The sequence below is a fragment of the Drosophila serrata genome, unplaced genomic scaffold (assembly GCF_035046125.1).
Source record: "Drosophila serrata isolate PLE 108 unplaced genomic scaffold, ASM3504612v1 contig_382, whole genome shotgun sequence".
NCBI lineage: Eukaryota > Metazoa > Arthropoda > Insecta > Diptera > Drosophilidae > Drosophila > Drosophila serrata.
The window spans coordinates 2,294,270-2,316,091 of NW_028257280.1; the positions used below are offsets into that span (position 1 = coordinate 2,294,270).

A 21,822-nucleotide genomic window follows, 5' to 3' on the forward strand; every position below is an offset into this window, starting at 1 on the left:
CAAGACCGCAGCCAGGCTCGGATTCAGAATCAGATACAGCCAAGGCACATACACTGCAGTTTCTGAGCTCCATCGGCCCAGGGGCCAGCCAGTAGTCTTCGTGCTGTTGACATTCCTCCAAAATGCGGATGGCAATTCCTTCCGTTTGCAAATTGAAAAGCATGCCGAGCGCCGCGCTGCCATCAGAAACACGTGCCCGCAGAATAACAATAGCGCATAAAATGCTTTGCGTGTTGTTTGCTGGCTTGTTTGTTTTTATTTGCATTCTTTTTTTGAGATATATATAGAAGTTTATATTTTGAAACTCATTAAAACGATGCGGTCGCCGCAAACAAAAATCAACAAGAACAAGAACAACATAAAACAAAAACAAAGGCAGAGGCACAAAAAACTTTTGCTTTAATTTTAATGGACTCGGCCATAAAAAAAGGCACAGCAGAGCGGCAAAGAGTCATTATAATGCGTTTGCATACTAAAAATTGTATCCAGAATCGGGCTCACATCGAAATAGGGGTCGACTTCGTCGTTATTTTATAGACACGTGACAACAACAAACCCTAAAAACACAGACAATGAAACTCTTTTTAAGGCGCGGCCTTAAAAACCGCGACACTTGAACGGAAATCATTTCTGGCGGGGCACTGGGAAAGCGAAAGCGAACCTTTACCTTTAGCGCGTCGGCAAAGTGGCTTATTGTCCTTTTTATGCGCTGCACTTCAGCCAGGTTTTAGGATTGGATGGCAGTGAGAGGAGAGATGGCAGAGTGGGACCAGGGCTTGGTTGTGGTGGCGTAAGCCGGCGAAATGTCAACAAAATCCCCTCGGGCAACTGAGTGCTCGGTGGATATTAAAATTTGTTTTTACTCAAGAACAGTCCAAGTTGAAGAAGTTTCCAGCACCGGGACAGTACTAACCCAATCCTCCTCCCTGACAGACCATAACAATAATGAGCTCTATAAAATAATTAAGACTGTGCCGAAGATGTTTACTTTTGTACAATGAGAGAGACGAGTGAATCGAGTGCTTTATGGAGAGAAGGTGCATAAAAATGTTCGTAGGGTGCAACCGGAAATACGGACTACGGCTTAAACGGAAGTGATTACGGCTACAATACACAATACGCTTAATGCGTAACACTTAACGCTTTACGAGGCGGCAACAGAAACCGAAAATTAAGGGGGTGTAATGTGTCCAAAAACGTTGTCTAAACGAAACTCAAATCGGTGCCAATTGATATATAATACAGTAACAGTTACGGGTAACGATTGGAGCTGTCAAAATATCGATTTTGATCATATTGCTGATTTATTTTTTAAAGCAAAATATTGAATACAATAAAACAAATTTGAAGTCAAACATTCGAAATATCGATAATCAATCTGAACAATTTAAAATTTACAAAAATTTTTTAAATCTTTCTTGGGAATCAGTCCCTTAACAACTCTTTCCTTTTTTAAAAAACGCAATATGGTTCAGAAAACTGATTTTCTTTTCGATATTTTAACAGCTCTAGTAACAGTACAAAGTGATTTGCTGGTTTTGGAATTTAATTTGATTTTTTTGATGGGCTAACCTCCGTCTCGATGATTTTCTCAATATACTCGACGGTGCGGAGTTGAGGTCGCCCCGTTATGGGGCAGGGCACCTCCTCAGTACGTCGCACAATCTTCTCATCGAGTATTTTCTCGCGTTCGCGCACAATGACTGGGCCGTCGCTCGATTTAATGGCAATTTTGGGAAAGACTATTTTCGGCTGAGCCTGATTAGTAACAGAAGGGAGAGAGATACAGAAACACACAGTTATAGAGAAGGTTGAGAAATGGGTTAAGGATTTCGGGGGCTTCCAAGTCGCATTCAGGGTAACATTCAGCATATACCGCTCTCTCGGTCGCGATCCTTTATTAGTTAGTTGGTTAGTTAAGCAAACCATGTGGCTATATGGGTTGTTTTGCTCTTTTCTTTTGTTATATTCGCAGGCAAAGTGGTTCGGGCCATTTCTCCAGCCTCCATCAGGCGCATGTTAATGGATATGGACTTGGGTTTGGCTATGGATCGGGGGATGGGTTAGTGCTCCGAACACTTACCTCGCTGGCCTTGGCCTCGTGGGTGATCAGATCGTCGGTCATCTTGCGCATATTCTTGATCACATCCTGGGCCTCCACGGCGCCCTGTTCCAGCGACCGCAGGCGAGCTGCCCGCCAGGAAGCCCGCTTCTCGGCACTAAGGGTAGGAGAGAGTTCAGTTAGAAATCATACATTTACAACAAGCAAGTAGGTCTCGGCTTCAGCTTAAGCAAACTAATTACAAGAATTGTATATATATACAAAGAGGGAAAGACAGAGAGTGGGTGTGGCTAGGACAGACACCGCTAACTAAAACAGAGATGTAAAAGAAGGTGTTCCAATCGACATAGAAATATACATAGAAAGACATCGAGAGCTTCGCATGGCCTCGCGTGAGTGGGTGCATTATTCAGTGAGAGTGTTCTTGTCGTGGGTGTTCCTTACGAATTCTCCCCCCGATTGGACCAACCCAGTTGGCATTTACACACCCTCAGTCTGCCCACGGCGATGCTCCGATACAGAGACGGAATCCAGCACTTGACCTGTAACCTTTCCTGCAGAGGCCTGCGACCCGCACGCATGTCAACTCCTTGACCGTCACGCATTCAACTTACTTAATCATGGCCCGGCTCTTGCCGGTGGGCGTGGTGGGCGAGTTGGGCGATAGCTCCGAATCCGCCGCCTCCAGCTGCCGGAGATACTCCTCCACACTGAGTCCGGATTGGCGGGCAGCCGAGGCCAGGGCTCGGCGTTCGGCTTTCAGGGTTCTTATGGGGATGCGACTGCCACCGGCAGTGGGCTCGGGCTCAAGCTCAGGCTCAGGCAGAAGCTGAGGTTCCTGCTCCAGCTGAGGCTCTTGTTGCTGCTCTTCCGGTATGGTGGGCTCTTCCTGCTGCTCCTTCTGCTGTTGCTTGAGACGCTGCTGCAGGGCGGGCGGTATGACAACCTTGACCTTTGGCTTGGGCAGCAGCGAGGGCTTGGGAGGATCAGGAATCAAAGTGGGCTTCGCCTTCCGTTGCTGCTGCTGCTGCTTCTGCTTGGGTATTTTGCTGGGGGCGTGTGGCGACAGCGGGCTTGTTGTTGTCGTCGCCAGACTTTGTGCGGTTCTGTCATAATTTTTTTTCGAGAGTTGGTTCGTGTTCGAATTGTGCAAAGTAAGACACACATTTAATCAAAATAATTTGCGTTGTCAAAGCCAAAAAGGGGATTCGGTGAGATGCGGTTAGCACGTGATATGAGTAGTTACAAACACAATGTCGTTAATTTCTTTTAGTCTTTTAGTCACACATGTACGTACGTGCCCCGGAGTTGCCCTGACGTCCTCCCGGCAAGCCAACTTTGGCATAACAAGTCGAATTTGTTGTAATTAAAACCAAGAAACATACTGCAAAGTTTCCAGCCAGAGTCCCGAAAAACCCGGACAAAATCACTTTTTGAAAAACTTTTGCCAACAAGTGCAATAACATGGCAGCTGGAGATTAGCCGAGGCAGCAAACAGAGCGTCTGCGGAGTCGTAAAACTTGGCAGGAGCAGGGACCTCGCCCTACATAACTACGTGTACATGATGCCAGCCAGAAAAGGCAGTATGCAAAATTAATTTTAAAATAAAGCGACTTGAAACTATTTGCCAGGGGATTTCAACTATGGGGATGGCAACTATTTGGTCTATCCATTCAGGTTTTTATTCGCTTTTCTTTTCTTTCTTTCTGTCCTGCCAACTGACTTTTGTCTTTAACAAATTGCTACACACTTTCAATTTAACTTTAATGCGAAATTATTCACACAAAGCCCGGGCAACTACTAAGTCGCTGGCAGCAACTTCTGCTTGAGTGATTTATGTTTTTCAATTTGAGCGCCGCCGGCTCTCGGGATGCCTAGATCCTTGGAAAAGGAGCGAGAGCGAAACTTTTCGGCTGAAACACTCTTTTGCCAGTGCCAGTGTGGCTACCTACCTACGCAAATGTCGTGCCCGAGGAGCGGAATCAAGGAGCCAACTAGGAGCGAAGGCGTCTTCAGGTGCAGGAGGAGGACGTCGGGGCTAAGTGCGCCAAGCTCCTGACCCAGGGAATTGCACTTACAATATTCTCATGATTCTATCCTTGCTCATTTCTTTGGCTCCTTTTATTCATTCATTTGTCCTCTCGACTTTTAAATGAACTCTGGCCGGGCACTCGAGCGCGTCGCTACAATAATCCTGGCGGGTCCTGGCGGGTCCTGGCGGGGATCCTGCCGTAGCGAAGCGAAAGTATTCCGGCGCGTTCAACTTTTGCAATTGACAGATTTACCCCCGTTAGACTTTTTTATGGTAGTTTTTTTCCTCTAACCATAGTTCTAAATGATTGTTTTTCGTCTTTCAATTACTAATTGCTGTGGTCATAATGAGGCTCCCCCCCAACGTCCGAATAATCAAAACACTACCCATAAACGTCGAGATGGTTAAGGGAGAGGTCAGAGGTGAATGATGCAGAAACCACAACCGAAGAAAAGTGCTTGAAAGTTGGTAACAGTTAAGCAATTATGCAAACGTGGTGATTGGTACGATAAATAAATAAATTGCAATAAAGCTAATTTGAGTCATTCGCCTTTATTTCTAGAGTTTAATAAAATTGTACTTTTTTTGTTCTGTATATATGCAAAATAACAAAGTTACATAAATATATATAAATATAGGTATGGCACAAATCGATGACAAATACGTGTGTGTGTTGTGTTGTTGTGTGTGGTTATTATAATGGTAATGATAATGCTGTGAGTCCATAACCGTAATCAGTAGTATTATGTAATACATGGTTAAGCAGTTCTTACGTTTAACATATATAAATATTTATAAAATATATATCGAGAATGGTAACATGGATTTTGTTTATAAAACTTAACTTGCAGGACATTTTAGGAATATATATTATGTATATTTACTTGGCTAAAACAGATGCTCATGGAAATGCCAACATAAAAGTCCAGGAACTTTTAATTTTGTAATGAAAAATACCTAGAGTTCCTATATTTTTTTATGGTAATCTATTAACAAGCAGTGTCGAGTCAGGAATTTCAATCGCAATGGCGATAAATCGACATTAAACCAAGACAATGGAGCTCGCGTGACTTTATCCATACACACACACATTTATTTATGGCAATTAAAAAATCGTTTACAAAGAGACAACGAGGGGGGTGGGAGTTGAACCGAAACTAATGAGACTTCTTGTCCTGCTCCAAAAATCATTATTTTTAATAACAAACATTTCAGAAATGCAAAATGCATATAAATTATGCAAGCAACAAAGCGCCGCACACAAGGCACTGTGGGTGTTAGGTGGTGTGTTTCGAGTGTGTGTGTGTGCTGGGGGTCTAGAAGTGTTGTAGGTGTGTGAGTGTGCAGGAGGTGTACTGAAAAAATTTCAAGTGTTGCCAACTCAGACAGACTAGTTGTTGGTTTTGGTGTTGTTCAAAAAGTTGGGCAATTTGAAAAGAGAGAAATAATTAGGCTAATAAAATGCAAAAAAGAAAATAACAGAAGAGTTGGAGGAGCATGTGGCATTAACACCATACTTGGCCCTGTCAGGTGCGAGTGGGAGTTGGAGTTGGAGTGAGAGTGGGCGTGGTTGGAGTCATAGCCCATGGTAGTTGTCACTCTATAAAGTTCACATTTCAGCGTTAACATGTTACGGGTATAAAAAGTTTTCGTGTCGCAGTATAAAAATGACTTTATATCGTAGATTAGTTGCTTTACTGCTTTAGTAGTTGTAACTTACGCTCGAAAAAGTCTCGCCCGGAATACATACTTTACATACATAGTTTCATAAGTAAGTATATATATAGAGTAGGTTACACTTAAAGCTATGGTTAATAAACGTGTCACATTCGCACAACTTGTGTAAAGTGAGGGTGTCAGAGCTTAGTTTAGTTTTAACTTCTAAATACTGCTTCAATTTCTTCGAGTGGATTCCTGGAAAAAGTGGTTTGGGAAAAGCAGAAACAGAAAGTTTTTGTGGTGTACAATTAAAAAAGGTGCACAGGGGAAGGGAGATAGAGAGTGGTGGAGAGACTTGTGCTAATTGCAAAATAATAAACACAATGTGGCCAGGAAAGTAGTTCCCCAGCTTCCCTTGGTTTGGTTCTGTCTGCGGGGTTTTCCACGGACTGTAATTAATATTTATGCGACCAAAAAAACAAAACAACAATCAAGCGAAAATAAAATGCATACTATGGAGACAAACTAAAAAAATTAATAAAATAGACTGAGACAGAGACTTCGGACTCAGAAAAGGAAAACAAAAAACATCATTAACGCCCTCATTTTTAGCTTAAGGTCAAATTATGCTTTTATATCTCAGACACAGACACAGAAACAGCGCCACTCCGATTTGCATACACCCGATGACGGAGGAGCTGAGCGATCCATTTGAGGAACGAACGAAGCGCCAACGCCATAAAATATAAATTAATTTATGCGCAATCAACAAAACATAAATATTTTCATCTGCATAAAATCACAAAAACCGTCCAAGAAGCAAACGGCCGCAAACATACACATTTAAATGTAAAAACAAAAATTAATATAAAAAACCGAAAAAACCGAATGAGAAGAAACCGAATGAGAAAAACAACAGCCGTCCACTGACCACCAATTGTCTTGTCGCTGCCAAAATTTCAGGGTCAACAGCAACCGCCAGTCAGCCAACAAAACCAATTCCAAATCCAAATCCAATTCCAATTGAAAGCGAGAGCGCGGGAGTCATCGTCACCAAAGATCGTTCGGAGTCGCAGAGACCAACTAATAATAGTTCATAAATTATCAAACAATAAATTAGACGATTAATGCACGACTAAGAATTCGATTGCGTTTTGCCGACGCGTCTCTTTGTCGTCACGGAAGCCAATTTCGAAGTCGCCAAAAAAATAGAAATAGAAAAATAAAATTCATAAACACGGATCTGGTGAGCCTTTTGTGTTTCACAACTTTTATGGATTTAGACGAGTTTAATTTGAATATAAATACAAATAGTTTGGAGAACACTGCCTTGCCGGCTAATTTGATATGGGTTTTTCTACATATCTTCCTCTCTCGTTTTCTTCTTTATATTTCTATTTTGTATTTTTTTTTTTACACAAAATTTATGCATAGAAAAAAATATAAACAAGAACAGGAAAGAAGTTCGGGCAGGCTGCCGGGGCGAACTAGTAGAAATTCTTGCTAGAAATTTATTACAAGGTTATTAACATGTTTATCTTCTTTTCCTCGTTATGAATTCCAAGGCTACGGTCGGAGCAACATAATAACACACATTTCAATTTATTATATTATGCATGTAAAGTTGTAAAGCCAGCTGCCGGGCGGGGATAGAGCGGGATGTAGGGGGAGGGCAGGTCGTTCCCCAACTTTTTGGCAGCTGAGCCAATTCGACTTCAAGGTTTTTCTTTCGGCCAAGTTGACAACCAGTCGTGTGATGGCCTGAAATTGCGCAGAATTCTCTGGGCCCACCTATGAAGTCATGGGTTATTTATTCCCAAATGTGTCCCCAAAAATAATGATTAGTTTTTTTGGCGGCTTGATTTATGCGTCCAAAGTTCGAAAAACAAACAGTGAAGAGATAATCGTTGGGTTCCTTTTGAAAACCCATCAAAAGCCTCCCTTTGTAATGGAATGTATACAAGTTCTCGAGTGAAATTAGCTAGCTATCCTCGCAATATTTTCATAGCCATCGTGCGAGTAAATTTCATTCGCAAACACTGGGGACAAAGCGAGAGTCCTTAAACGTCCTGCAACTGGTTGTCATGCTATGCGATATCTGGTGTTGTCATACGTGTACACACATTTTTTTTTTCTTCCTGCCCCTGCTCTGTGGTCTCTTTTGTTTATCTATTTTTCGCATACACTTTCTGACCGGAAGCAGTTATGATTTTTTTGCCATATCTTATAACAAGTTGATTCCAAAGTCAGACTTCAGGTTATGATATGGGTGCTAATTTGTGGCAAAGGTCAAGCTAGGCCACGAAACGCTGGGTTAATGAACCGATAAGGGTATTCGAACGGCGACTTTTGAACCTCGCCGATGACGCTCGCGCTGCTCTTTTTAATGTTTTCCTGCAACAGCTTAGGGGGGGCGAAATTGTATTAAATTACTTTGTTGTTGCTCATTATATAATGTTGTTAGAGTCAGCCACTGGAACGAGGACGAGAACGCGAAAGGGGCCTGGGACTGGGACTGGGAAGAGTCCTTCACCAAGCCAAGCGAGCAAGCACATACATATGTGTGAAAGTTGCCTGATAAGCGCCCGAGAGCTCCGTGCACAAAATGGCTGCCACTGGTAGGAGGAGGTTTTCCAGGAGACAGACACCTGGCATAAGCTTTTAGTTTCTTCCATTTTAGAGGCTCCCTTGTTTTGTTTACCAATACCAACGCAGGTGAGACAAGACACAAACGAGTTGTGCCTTTTGACACACAATGGTCGCCATTGCTACGTGTTGCATGCCCATCAAGCCCTTCCTTACCCTCCTTTCTCCCCAGAGGGGCGCTAATTATAATTGCCTGTTTCGGGCATTAAAATATCATTTGGGCCGCACACAGGACTCCGAGATGCCTTTTCCACTGCCTTGCCACTGTGATTCATTCCCGCCGCTTAATTCAGTGCAGCATACTTAGCATAAAATCATCGATTCCCGGCGGATACTGAATTATGCGTACGTGTGCGTGACTCTCTCTACTGACTCGCTCCTGAATTCTGATTCCGGGCTCCTGACTCCAGAGTCCCTCCCCGTCTCCTAGCTCGTTTGCCGATCCATTGCCGGCGACCTGAAGCGTCTCCACGCTGGCACCGCCCAGTTGAGCGAGCAAACGCACAAAACGCAATTTGCGAAATGCCCAAATGAAGTTATTCAATTGTAAAAACAGCTGGCATTGTGCCGCGGGGAATAGGGGTTTGGAGGGAGTAGGAGTGTGGCAAGGGTGAGAGAGCTCACTTGGCCCGAGGGGCAAGGCCCGGTCTACGTTGCGTATACGCAATGCCAGGGCAAAAATTAAGTTAAGCAGCACGAAAATACTTACACTTCTAAACAGCACCCCTCTCTCTCTCCTTGTAGTCCTTAGACTAGATTATCATATGCCCAAGATGAGATTTAAAGCCCAGCAGGGTTGGTTCTATGTACTAAAAAGATTTCCGCGGCAGAACCATAACATGTTTTCCCATCATCTCCTTGCCTTACCTCCTCCTCGGGATTTTTTACTTATTTTTTAAGTTGAGCGTCTGCCTGCGATTTACGAGTCCATACAGCGCTTAAGTGCTACATAAAACTTAAACTGCTTAGGGCTTACACGCTTATAATCGTATGCATGTGTTTGGGGTGTGTATACTGTGTGTGTGTTTGTGTGTGGAGTGTACTTACTATTAAAGACCTCTCAGCCATAGATCGCTATCCCTATTTAATAACACACTAAGTCTCGATGATGATTAGCAGCTCCGTCAGTTGACTGCGCTCGTGTGGCATGGATAGTAAAGAGAGTAGAGTGTGTGTGCGAGTGTGTGATGTGTGTATGATAGTCTAACTTAAGGGCAACATATATTGCATATCTAAAGCAGCTGTAAGAGGAGGGAAACCGGCACCAGAACCAAACCAAACCAAACCAAAAGGAAGCAGGGGAAACTCCACCAATAAAAACTAAAAATGTTCAGCTTCGGATAAGAGATTATGCGAAAGCAAATGCACAAACACCGTGTGTGGATAGTGTGGGGTATATGTATGAGTTATCATAATGGCACAGGGTGAAGGGTGAAGGGTGAGAGGTGATTGATTGATTGATTGGAAGTGTGAGGGTGTAGTGCCTGTGCATTCAGATGTAACATAAAAAGCTCATAATGCAAGCACCAGTAATCCGGAATGAGAGCAATGGCATATCCGTCGAGCACTCACCTCATGTCCTCCGCCTCGTCAAAGTGCCCCAGAGCAGCGGCAGTGGCATTGTCGATTGCATCAGCGTGAGCTGCTGCGGCATTATCCTCATCCTGCTCCTGTTCCTCCTGGTCGCTGTCATCATTATCATACTCGGCGCTTTTGGTGTTGCTATTATCGGGGCGCTTATCGTCGGAGCGACGGACATCGTCCTTGTCAATGTTGTCGTTGGCGGCATCCAATAATCTGGAATTCTTATCACGGCGCAGTGTTGCAATCTTGCGCTCCTCCTCCTGTCGCAGCTTCTCGACTTCGTCCTTTGACAGGAATGAGAAAACTTTCTCTGCAAGAAATGGCGGCAAAATGAAATCAGTGTGAGATTCATTGCAGAAAGCTGTGTCGCTATTAGGTAAGGAAATTAAATAAATAGCGATCCGAAGCAGCTTAGTTCCCGGTACGAATCCTACCGCCATCTGGCCCACACTTTGTCATGCAAATGGCGGTGCAAGAACACAGTCTCTAATTAAGGATACCCACAAGGTAGGTAGAGATAAGTGGTCTGATTGACAGCTGGGGCCAGGGAACGGGATTTAAGTGGCAGAACCACTAGCCAGGGCAAAGTGCACGGTGACATTGCCAAGCTTCCCCCTGACACTCGTGAATTGCGGTCCAATCGGCAAACTTTTCCCCTGGCTAACCACTCACTACTCACCTGTCTTTTGTGTGGGCTTGTGTTGATCCTCCATGGCTGACTCGAAGAAGCGTTTTTTATCGGAAACCGATTTAGGCACTTTACTCGGTGTTGGCTTTGTGATGATGGTGGCCTCCTGGAGCTCCTGCTCCTGCTCCTGCTGTTGCTCTGCTTCATCCCTGCTGGCAGGTGTTGACTGGAAAATGGGAAACCGTTTTTGTTAGCAACTCAACGCACAAAAAAAGTGAACCATTTAATAACAAAGCAAAAAATCAATAAACAGATAAAGCACAACCGCCGGCAGCTATGACTCTAGAGCTGCGCTCCCTATGCCACATTTTCAATTAAATGACTGGGAAAAACTGCAATTTTCCAAAAGCGAAAGCTGGAAAATCCAAAATGGCCATAAAGAAAATTGATGACACTACACAAGTTTATTAAAAAGCAGACGGAACTAACGGCGTTCGGCTCGGTTTCTCTGGATCAGCAGCCATGGGCAGCCTCAATCATAAAGTGACCAAGCCAACATTTTTGGAAAAGAGCGCTGCACTCTCGGGGCATATAATTTACAGTCGGCTGGGGCTTAGGATTGGATTTGAGGGCGGACGAGGGACAGATCCGGAGCCGGACAGTGGGACAGTGGCTTGGATTGGAGAGGGCGCAAATTACAGCTGCGTGGAGGGGAAGGATGAGGAGGAGGAACCCAACCGGACCAGGCCATTTATCACCCAAAGTCGTGTACTGTCGGTTTTATGCTTTCATGCAATTCCTCGTGTTGGGGCAACATGAGCCACAGTAGCGAGATAAAGCCAAGCCGGGTGGATAGTTAGTGCCTCCTGCCGAGCACCGAGCACCGATGACTGCGACTACGACAACGACAAAGTCATTAAATGGCAGCCGGGACATGGGAGAAAGAGAGATGGGTGGAGACGACCAAGGATCCGGGGCAAAACAAAGGCAAACAGGGCAAAGGCCAGCGTTAAACTGCACAAATTGCAACCTTATACCGACCAAGGGTTCGACCCCTCCAGCCAGAACCAAGGACCAAGGACCAAGTACCACGACCACGACCAGGGCCAGGACCACACACCAGTCCGAGAGAGAGCTCATAAATAAACCAAGTCAAGGGGGGAGGCACACCGACAAGTGCATGAGGGGGAGAAGAAGTGAAAGCTGCTGGAGTAAAAGTGGGTGGCACAGCTTAACTGAGCTGTATTTTTAGAAGAGAAATTAATTTCGTATCGGATTTTTCGATTTTCAATTAAAGTCAATGAGAAGAGGCAACACCAAGAGAGCCGGTTTATCAGCATCAGTCTAGAGCTCTCTAGTAGCTGCTGCCTTTTGGCCTGCTCAGCAGTCCAGCTAATAGGAATTTATTGAGCCATGAAAGTGTTGAGACTGTGTGTGTGATACCCGAATCCTGTGTGTCGTATGTGTGTGTGTGTGTGTGCTTGCAGCTCTGGTCAGCGCATTAAAAGCCAATAAGCCATTGAGTTATTCAGCAAATGTTGGTGCCCAAGATTTGGATGCGTGTGTGTGGTGACATATGCGATAAGGCGATGATACATGAACAACGACGGCGGCTCTTTATCGTGACAATTAATGGAGTACCGCGATAAGATAAGAGCCCAAGGGAACCCTATAAAAAGGGGTAACAGTTCGAGAGCCAAATCAGTGCCAGGCCAAGTGCCGTGCTGGCCACATGCTAACCAGGTACATGCGACACTTGGCACTTGCCTCGAGTTCGAAGTGGTAATTGGGGTCAAAGGCCCAATTAGACAGGTGGCTAGAAGTGAGCCAAGGTCGGGGGAGTCAGCCTGCGGGTGGGCTATCATACAATTGGGTAGAATTGTGTTTACACAAAGACAACGACAAAATGAAAAAGAGAGACCACGGAACGCAAATAGGAATAATACGCAATGTTTATTTGCCTTAAGGTATGCAATTAAAAATGTTCAGCTCGCTTCGCTTTGTCTTGGTAAAATAAATTAGCATTAAAATCAACTTAGCAATGAACTTTATAAATTGTAAAATTGTAATTTCTGTCTGTTTTTCTGTTCTTTCTATTATTTTCGTTATTTCGTTATTCTGTTATCGTTATATTCAGGTATTTTTCATCGTTATACTTATTTATTCGTTGGTTTTTCGTGTTTGCAAAACAAAGCAATAATAAAGACGGGCGGCGACGGCAGCAGGAGCTCCAGCTCCAGCAATGGCTGGAAAAAAAATTAATGGCCCAGTGGGCGTGGTAACTGCAGGTGGTGGGCAGCTGTTTCAATCAACGTCAAATTAAACTTGGCCGACACTGAGCCAAAGAGGGTAACAGCCATCACCCTACCCAACAGGCATTGGGCTGGAGTGACAGGGAGCTGCACATTAAACTTCAACCACTTGCTGCTCAACTTCAGCTGCAATTTTGCGAGGGGGAATTGGCTTTGCCCAAGCCCAATGGGGACGCAAGAGGAGTCTCAAAAGTCAACAAAAAGTTGCATCTAATTAGCAGGAAAGGTGCAGCAGCAGCAGCAGCAGCGCAAGTTCGGCGCCAGACACGACCCACAAATCAATCAATTTAAATTGCCAGCGAGAGCGCAACGAAAATATTGAAAATTACTGGCGAAAAGCGGTGAGACAGACACTCGGTGGGGATAGGAAAATTGCTGGGGCTGGGCCATTTAATTGATGGCAAAAAGGTGTTAGAATTTAATTAAAATGTATGAGCTGTGACAAGGCGCACAGAAGAAAGAGAGGTAGTAAAAAGGGTGCATCTACCAAATGCGGTCAGCTTAGGAGCAATTAAAGTCAGAGCCATGGTGAAGGTACAAAGTCAGGTAGGTAGGAAAAAATCCAACGGAATTCCCAAGGCTAGTTAAGTTATTAGTTAACCAAAACTAAGGGCTAGCTTTAAGCAGCTCCGTAAGACTTTTTTATAGAATTAATTTGAAATACTTTTAATACTAAAATTAGTTTGTTAAAATTGCCATCTTTACAGGTTTTCTGGGTTTCAAAATGCGTTTTTCAGATGAAGGAAATCCTAGACCGTTGTCTCCTTGCCAGTGGGCGTGCCAGGAGTGCGGGGCGTGGATGGGGGCTGCACCGAAGCCCCCTCCAACTGCGGCTGCGACTGAGAGCGCAGCTTGAAGCTGGCCATGCCCCTCAGCCCGTGAGGCTTCTGGGCCACCGGTGGCGGAGCAGGGGCAGTGCGCAGCTTGATGGGCTTCTGTGGCCTCTTGGGCGGCAGTGGCGGTGGCGTAGGAGACTTGGAGGCCCGGCACGAGACCGAGGTATCACTGCTCCGGCGCGAGTCAAAGAACGAGGTGTTGCTGTAAATGGCCTCCTCCTCAATGGTCGAGTAGATCTCCTCGGCCGTCTCGTAGTAGCCGTGACTGGAGGAGGAGGAGTTGCCACCACCTACACTGGCTTTCGCCAGCAGCAGAGAGGAGCTGGAGGAGTTGACAGAAAAGGAGCTGGTGCTGTTGGCCAGCGAGGAATTCGAGATGCCAACGCGCGCCGTCGTCATGTTTTGGTAATTGCTATTTGAGTCGGGACTGAGTATCTCCGAGAAGGTCGGAAACTTCATGGCCGCGTACGAGGGCGTGGGTGAGGTAACGGTAACGGACACTGGAGCGGGAACGGAAGGAGGAGGCGGAGGTGGCACACTACGCCGCGGCTTTCCACTCGATTCACTCACCGGTAACTGGGACGGTTGCAGGTAGAGAACGGCCGGCGAGGAGCTGTTGCCCCCCAACTGGTCGCCAGGCAAAAGAACCAGGTTAAAAAGGGGCCCGGCACTGGTGCCGGGAGAGGGGCCAGTGGCAGGGGAAGGGGTACCAGAGCCAGAGGGAGAAGCGGACTTGAGGGTGAGCGTGTTGGGCTGCTGCGGTTGCGGCAGACTGGCATACTGCACGGGCAGTATCTGGGCCGTGGGAAAGATGTTTGCGGGCGACCCGGCGACCAGCAGCTGTTGCGGCGAGGAGTCCATCAAGCGGTTAGTAGTGGCGGCAGCAGCAGCAGCATTGGAAGAACAAGATGGAGACGAGGATGCGTTAGCGGTTAGTGGTGACGGGAACTGAAACACCGGAGGAGGCGGAGGCGGAGGCTCATGCAAATGACGTGTGTGGTGTTGGTGGTGATTGGTTGGCGTCTGCTGTTGGGCGGGAGGTGAGTAGTTGGGAGGCGGTGGCAGCGGCAGGCTGTCAATGTCGGTGTCGCAACTATCTAGGAAGGGATTCGTTACCGAATATCCGCTGCTCACAATTGGAATGGGCGGCGCCGGTTCGTAGGGGGCGCGGAGCTGGTTCCTCAGCTCGTTCTCCCTTAGCAGATACTCGCGGTGCTCCTGGGGCGACACCAGAATATTGTCAGGCGAGTTCTCGTGCACAAACTCATGGGGGCGGAGCTGTGAGGGTGTGGGTGGCAGAGCCTCCATGTATAGCGACTCCTCCTCCCGCAAAGTGGGCGTTCCCGGGACCTTGCTCGGCAGGGTGGCATAGTTCACAGGCGGCGGTGGCGGTGACTCCCTCGGGCGACTGGGTGGCTTTGTTGTCGCCTTGGTCACCACCCTAACGGGCAGCTTGGCCTCCACGGGATGGATCGTATTCGTGCTGGCGTCGTGCTCGAAGACCGTAAAGTCGCCCTGACCCACATCGCTGGCCTGGAACGTCTCCAGCGCCACGTTTCGCACCAGGTCCGCCTTCTTGAGTTGCGGTTTCGGCGCCGTAGGCGGCGGTATCTTTGGACGGGTGCCCGTCAGGCTCTCGGTGGACTTGGAAATCACTGTGTTGGGTGTGCTGCGGCCACTGGACTGTGACTGCGACTGCTCCAATAGATCCTCGATGGATCGCGAGGAACCAAAGAAGAACTGCTCCCGGGTGGAACGTGGTGAGCGCGGTGACCTGCTCACTGCCTTGGCTATCCGCGTGTACTCATCATCCTCAGCTGCGGGATGCCGGAAGGGATTCTCCCGGTCCAATTCCCCAGGTGGATCCGGTGAAGTGGCTCGCGAAACACGCTGCAATTTGGGAGACTCCACGTCGCGGATGCGCGCCACGGCAGGCACAATGGGCTCGGGTTTTTCGAGAGTGGAGCAGGGACTGGTGGCCCGCAGGATTCCTTTGCGTGGAAGGCGGTTCCTTCCACTTCCCCGGGTGTCCTGCTCCGAGTCGTAGGCACGCGTGTAGCCATCGGGGGTACGGGAACGGGACCGCTCGTAATCTGATCTAGAACGCTCATCGCCGCTAAGGTCGAAGCTGACGGACTTGCGATGTCCTCCGTATTCCGGGGTGCTGCGTCCCGATCTCGAGGGCTTGTACGGTCGATAGTCACTCTCTGAGTCGCTCGTGTAGCGTCCACGGCGGCGGTCAAAGCAATCGGAATCGGTGTCTGCATAAGAGGGTGGCGACTGCAGGTCAAAGGGTGGAGAGCTCTCGGTATCCTCTTCTTCGTCCTCCTCCTGAATGGCATCAATGTCGTCTAGCTTCTGGGAGTCTGCCTCATCATCGTCATCATCATCATCGTCGTCATCGATTATGTACACGGGCTCTGCCTTTTTGGGTTTCGACTGTTGATTGCCCTGTGATTTTCCTGAGCTTCGGCTTTCCTCCTGGCTCTCCAGCATTTGCTGGTAGGAATAGCGAGATCCCGGGGCCAGGCGATCCGGTGTCTGGGTGCCTCGTTGCTAGTGGAGTTTGAATTGTTGGTGGATTGCTCATTTAGTTTGGTATGGAATCGTTTTAGTTTTGGTTTTTGTTTAGATTTTCAGGTGCAACGTCATCGCTCACAAGCTTGGAACACAAATTGCGGTGTGCAGCGTTAATGGTGTGAGTGGAGATTGGTGATTTCAGGTTGGTGAGTGGAGTAATTGGATGTGGGGTATTGTTGAAGTATTGGGACTGGTGAAGTAGCTGTAAGACAGTGAGTATGCATCGATGGTGGGTTTTTCTTAACGATGCGGTGGAGGTTGAGTGCACTCGAACGACACACACAAAAGTTGTACGATTTTGTTTTGTTTTCTGTGTGCTCCTTTTGCAACCTGCGTCCATTAGCCAATTACCAGTGATTTTCTGCTTGGTGATGAGGTGAGTGACTGCGACAGCGACTGCGACAACGACTCTTCTGGCCAATTTACTCTTTGATGACTTTTTTGGGTTGGTGAACTCGACACACGAAGATGGCGGTGCTTGATGATGGCGAAACAGCAGCGATATTAAACATATATAGAGAGAGATAGCGGGTACAGAGACGCACAAAGACGAGTCACAATATGGCAAAAGGAAAATAATGAAATCAAAGGAAACTTTTCGGAATGAAACTTCTAGAGAGCAAAACTAAGAGTGGCCTCCCTGAAAGCCGAATTTCTCCCGGAAATGTTTCTTCTTTTTTTTTTACGACAAATACATTAAGATTTATTGACATCAAAAATGCACACTTCGAATTCCATTTAGCTAACTTTAAATTTAACTATCATTATTAGGAGGGGGAAAACTCAAACGCGACATGTAAGTTTCCTAATCATTCTGCTAAGGAGTAATCAATGGGTAATAAACAAAGACATTATAAGCTATCAGATGCGTACTGTCAAAGGAGAGAGCTTGCTCTAGTATCTCTTGAAATGTTATTGAAAAGCCAGAGGAAAATGACTTGCGTTACGCATCTTGAGCATTACAAGGTCCTTGGTAATACGGTGTGTGGATTCAGTTTAACAGTTCAGTTGTGGTAACAGTTTAGTAGATACTTTAACAAAATATCCCCAGTGTAGGAATAGCTTGGCTCTTTCAAAAGGTGATATAACAAGACTCCTCATCCATTTCCTCTCTTCTTGAGTATTATTCAGTTGCATAATTGGACCTTTTGTGTGTGCTTGCCACACGTTGTTACACATTTAGTAATATAGTGCGTGTGTCTCGGTGTGTGTAAGTGTCTTTATATAGTAAACAGTTTTGGTTTCGGTTTCACATAGTATAAACATCGAAAGACTATATGTATAGTGGAGTACTTTCTGCCGCAAAATGGCGACAACTGCGCTTTGATAAATACATTTACACGTTCATTATTCTTCTTGTTGCTTGCATTGAGTGTTCTCAGTTGTTCCTTTTGAAAATTTGTTGCTGTTCTGTCGATACTGAGGGACTGAGATCTAGTGAGAGACTTTGAAACCGTTTGCCGAGTCGAGTGCGTTCAGTTTTTGATTGAATTTCGATTGGGAGGAGGAGGGAATAGTAGGGGATAGTAAACGCTGCCTAGTGCGGTTGGTAGTAACTCTTGGCCCTTTGAACACGCTCCTCGCTTTGCTTCCTCTTAGGTTTTTGTATAAATTTCAACTCTTGCAGGACACTCGAGCAAGCAGCAGTCGTGTCCTGTCCTGTTGCTCTTGTATTCTGTATTCCTGTCAGTTTAAACTAAATATTCAGTCTTATGGTGATAAACATCCGCTTGTTAAGCAATGCGCTGCTCAGCAGTAAGCTGCAATGAAATCGGTTGGGAAATCGGAGAAACGGGGGGCCCAAAAAACAATACGAAAATTCGGAAAACAAACCAACAGATTGCAGAATGATTCAGAAAAAAATAAAGTAAAAAATAAAAAGAAAGGAAATCAAGAAATTCGTTGAAAAGCGTCGAACAACGCGCACATTATTGAGGAAATTTTAGGGGAGGGATGAGAGAGAACAAGAACAAGAACAAGGACGAGAAGAAGATAAGAGAGACGTTTTAATGGAAATTTTCGTTTCTTTCTGCAGTTTTTGAATTATTTACATTTACATTTATTATACGTGCCATCTATATAGTGAGTACAGTGTGTTGTGTATGCCTGATTTCAGTCCCCCTTGCCTTACGCCGGGTCGGGTGGCTTTCAATGCAAATTCAAATGGGGCATGCTTTAAAGCCGACAAAGACGGCCGCTTATAAAAAACACAACAACAAACAACAACAATAACAATAACAACAACAACATCAATGTTAACAATAACAATAATAACAATGCCGCCCGCCTACGCAAAAAGGGGCAAAAGGTAGCAACAGTAAAGACGAAAACTGAAATGAATATAATATGAAAGTAGCATAAATAACAACGACAACAAACGGTAACAACAATGAAACTCAACAAGAACAATGGCCAGGGCCAAGGAGCCTGGGCCGGGCTCAGAGCAGCAGCCAGGAGCAGCACCAGCAGCCAATATGCTAATAAATAATAAATTGTCTGCTGCCATATCAATAAATGCGAGGGAGCGGCTACACTCCAGACCAAGGGCAGCACGATTCTAAGCTAAGCCAACCCGACACACACACACACACACACACACACACACACACGCTCATGCACAACACATAACTCATACGCCCCAGTGGCACAGCGGCCCACAGAGATAGGCAATGATTTTTTTCCTCAATTCATTTTTAATTCAAATGCAACAGAAAAACGCTTTAAGGCAGCAACAAAAGCAAATACCTATCGATGAACAACGAATGAGAAAGTGTTTCGAGGGGAATTCAAATATGTATGTATATGCAATGATTATTTCGGTTTTAGTTACAGTTTCAGATGTGTTTTAATGGTCTGATGGTGCTATCATGCTGCGCGATTTGTTTGCAAATTTCCAAACTGGAAACTGGCATCACATGTCAGACTTATCACAAGAGTTTTGTGACCTCTCTGTCTGTGGTTTTATGTGAGATGTTATGGAGTGGGTGTTACTGGTACTGTTTTTTATATTTTTCAGTTTGTCATCTTTTTCGCCTCGTTCGTATATTATATTTGAAAATTGTGTGATACACTCACACTCGTATGTACGGGGGGACACGCAATGTCAGTGACAGGACAAAGGCATTAGTGAAGTTACACAAACACATAACAAGCTGAATGCGAAACAAAAATCAAGTTAAGAGATTGCGCTGGGTTTCGTTTCGAGTTTGAGTTTGAGTTTGAGTTGGTTTTTTTTTGGGGGTGGCGACTGTCGGTTCGTGTTAGCGGTTACATGGGTGTATCTGTTGTGTACCCTGAGTACCCGGAGTACCCTGAGTGAGGGAACGAACACAAACGAATGCGAGATCGAAAGACGTACGTACACACACAGAGTTACACACAGTTACGGATACAGACACAAAGATGTTAAAGCCATGACAGGACAGGAGACGTGCATCCAGTCAGGTGCTACATACCTGTGGGGCCTGCTCGTCGGCGTCTTCTCCATCCTTCGTTTGCGTCTGCACGGCCACAGCGGGAATGGCGACCTGGGCTGGAGCGGATGCCGACGGGGTCGCTGACTCGGCCACAGCCGCCCCGATGGGTAGCGGGGCTGCCGGCGTCGTCGGGGTAGTTGGGTTCGTGTCGAGCGTGTGCTTCGATATAACCACCGTCGTCGTCTTCTGTATCTTGTCCTGTTCGGGGTGCTCCGATGGCGACTTTGGCGGCACGGTCGTGAAGGCGTCAGCCGCGCGTACAATTTCCAGCACCTAATTTGCAAGCGAAACAATTCACACAAACTGCCCACCAAGGTCGTGCACCGTCCACGTCCACTCACCTTCTCCTGGGTGCTCTTCTCCTGACCTAGCGGCGCCAGCTGGGCCTGGGCGTGGGCCTGCGACTGAGCCTGTTCCGCGTGAATGAGCGCCACGGTCTGTGCGGCTGGCGTGTCCGGTGCTGCTGCTAAATCAGCGGAAGCCTCTGGCGTGGGCAATGGCGTAGGCGTGGGCGAGGTAGCTCCTCCGTGCACCAGGGCCGCAGCAGCCGCCAGGCCCGTTTGGCTCGTTGGCTGTGCATCTGGCTTCTGCGAGGCGAAAACATCGAAGTCCTGTTGGGAAGTCGAGCGAATTTAAAGTCCTGTTCGTGCGTCTCTTTAAATCCTGCACTCACCTGTCGCAGCCGCTCCTCTTCGTCGTGGTCCAGACTGGATATACTCTGACTCTGGCTCAGCTCCGAACCGGTCTCTGAAGCACGCGAACCTGGATGGGGGAAAGGAGCACAGTCAAAGACGGACGGGCGCTAAGCTGGGGATTACCTTACCTTGGCGACTGCCACCGCTGCAGGATGCAGACGAGTTAAAGCCAGTGCTCATGCCGCCGGCCTGGCCAATGGAATGAATTAAGTTGGACTTGTCGTAGCCTTTGCAGACCACCAATTGGATCTCGTTGCCGGCATTGCGGAGCACACTGACCGCATCCTGGTGTGAGGCGCCAAGCAGCGAGTGTCCATTGACCTCCAAGAGACGCATTCCCACCTGTGCGCAGGGAAAAATTTCAGTTTCGGTAGACAAACCACAAAGAATGAACCTTACCTTAAGCCTTCCGTCCCGTCTGGCTGCTCCAACCGAGTTGATTTTGGACACGAACACACCCTCGTCGGAGGGATCGGCTGGATTACCGCGCTGCCCATTCAGGCCGCCCTTGATATGCATGCCCAGACGTTCGCCCTCCGCCTTGCTGAGGAGCACTTCCTGCGATTTGCAATTAACAAAGAGGAGAGAGAACAAGGGAGTGGGAGAAATTAGCGAGGACTTGGCTCAAGAGCTGGCAAATAACAATCTGGATTGCAGCTGAACAAAGGCAGGAGAAACTCTAGGGAAACATAAACTGTGGAAGCATTTGACTAATTGGAATATTTCCTCTGCGAAAGGGACGAGAGGAGCTTACCTCTGTTGTTACATAAAATACTTCTATGCTCTGTGCGTATCGAATTTGTTGCGAGCAGTGGCAAAGTGTACAAAGATTATACAGAGAGAGAGAGGAATCAAAAGTGGATCCAAAGCATATATACATATTTACAGGCGCACTTAATTAAACAGGTATAATGTGGAAAGCTTTGACTCACCTGGAAACCTGGCGGCAGGGGATCATGTTGAATGGTCAGCTTTATCTCATCACCCGGCTTTAGGAGCTCCAGCACGGCATCCTGGTGCGTGGCCTTGGACACGTCCGCATCGTTGACTTTCAGTATGCGATCTCCCATGCGCAGCTTGCCGCACTTCGAGGCAATCCCGCCGGGCACAATCTAAATAGATGAAGGGGAAGAAGCAAACACCAAGGGTAATTGTTATACTCGTGGCTCTGGGATTATGAATGAAGGAAGGCTGGCCAAAAAAACTTCAAAGTTTCAAGTTGGCAGCCTGCAGCTGGCTTATAATGAAGCCACCGGCCGGCCGAGCCACTGCATTCTGCACAATTGTGCAGCAGCTCATTTGCATCGGCCAC

The 21,822-nt window shown here is 46.7% G+C and overlaps 1 protein-coding gene across 50 annotated transcripts in view; it reads right to left on the reverse strand.

Moving 5' to 3' along the window:
* Window positions 1–21,822, reverse strand: part of scrib (scribble planar cell polarity protein) — a 61,603-nt gene that overhangs the window by 3,414 nt on the left and 36,367 nt on the right. For 9 of the 50 annotated variants that reach the window (XR_015273335.1, XR_015273334.1, XM_086840283.1 and 6 more), the window contains 12 exons: window positions 21,443–21,622; window positions 20,910–21,068; window positions 20,639–20,852; window positions 20,489–20,577; window positions 20,157–20,426; window positions 19,795–20,088; window positions 14,330–16,315; window positions 10,663–10,837; window positions 9,972–10,293; window positions 2,677–3,168; window positions 2,084–2,219; window positions 1,573–1,758 (listed from right to left, as the gene is read on the reverse strand). Coding sequence is in view for 40 of the 50 variants with exons in the window: in XM_086840283.1 (XP_086696409.1) it covers window positions 1,573–1,758; window positions 2,084–2,219; window positions 2,677–3,168; window positions 9,972–10,293; window positions 10,663–10,837; window positions 14,330–16,315; window positions 19,795–20,088; window positions 20,157–20,426; window positions 20,489–20,577; window positions 20,639–20,852; window positions 20,910–21,068; window positions 21,443–21,622 (4,503 nt within the window). In the remaining 10 variants the exon portion in view is untranslated. Of the gene's footprint in view, window positions 1–1,572; window positions 1,759–2,083; window positions 2,220–2,676; window positions 3,169–4,630; window positions 6,009–9,971; window positions 10,294–10,662; window positions 10,838–12,545; window positions 16,316–17,006; window positions 18,100–19,794; window positions 20,089–20,156; window positions 20,427–20,488; window positions 20,578–20,638; window positions 20,853–20,909; window positions 21,069–21,442; window positions 21,623–21,822 lie in introns of those variants that run through there. The other 41 variants (XR_015273343.1, XM_086840312.1, XM_020955352.2 and 38 more) reach the window with 16 other exon arrangements.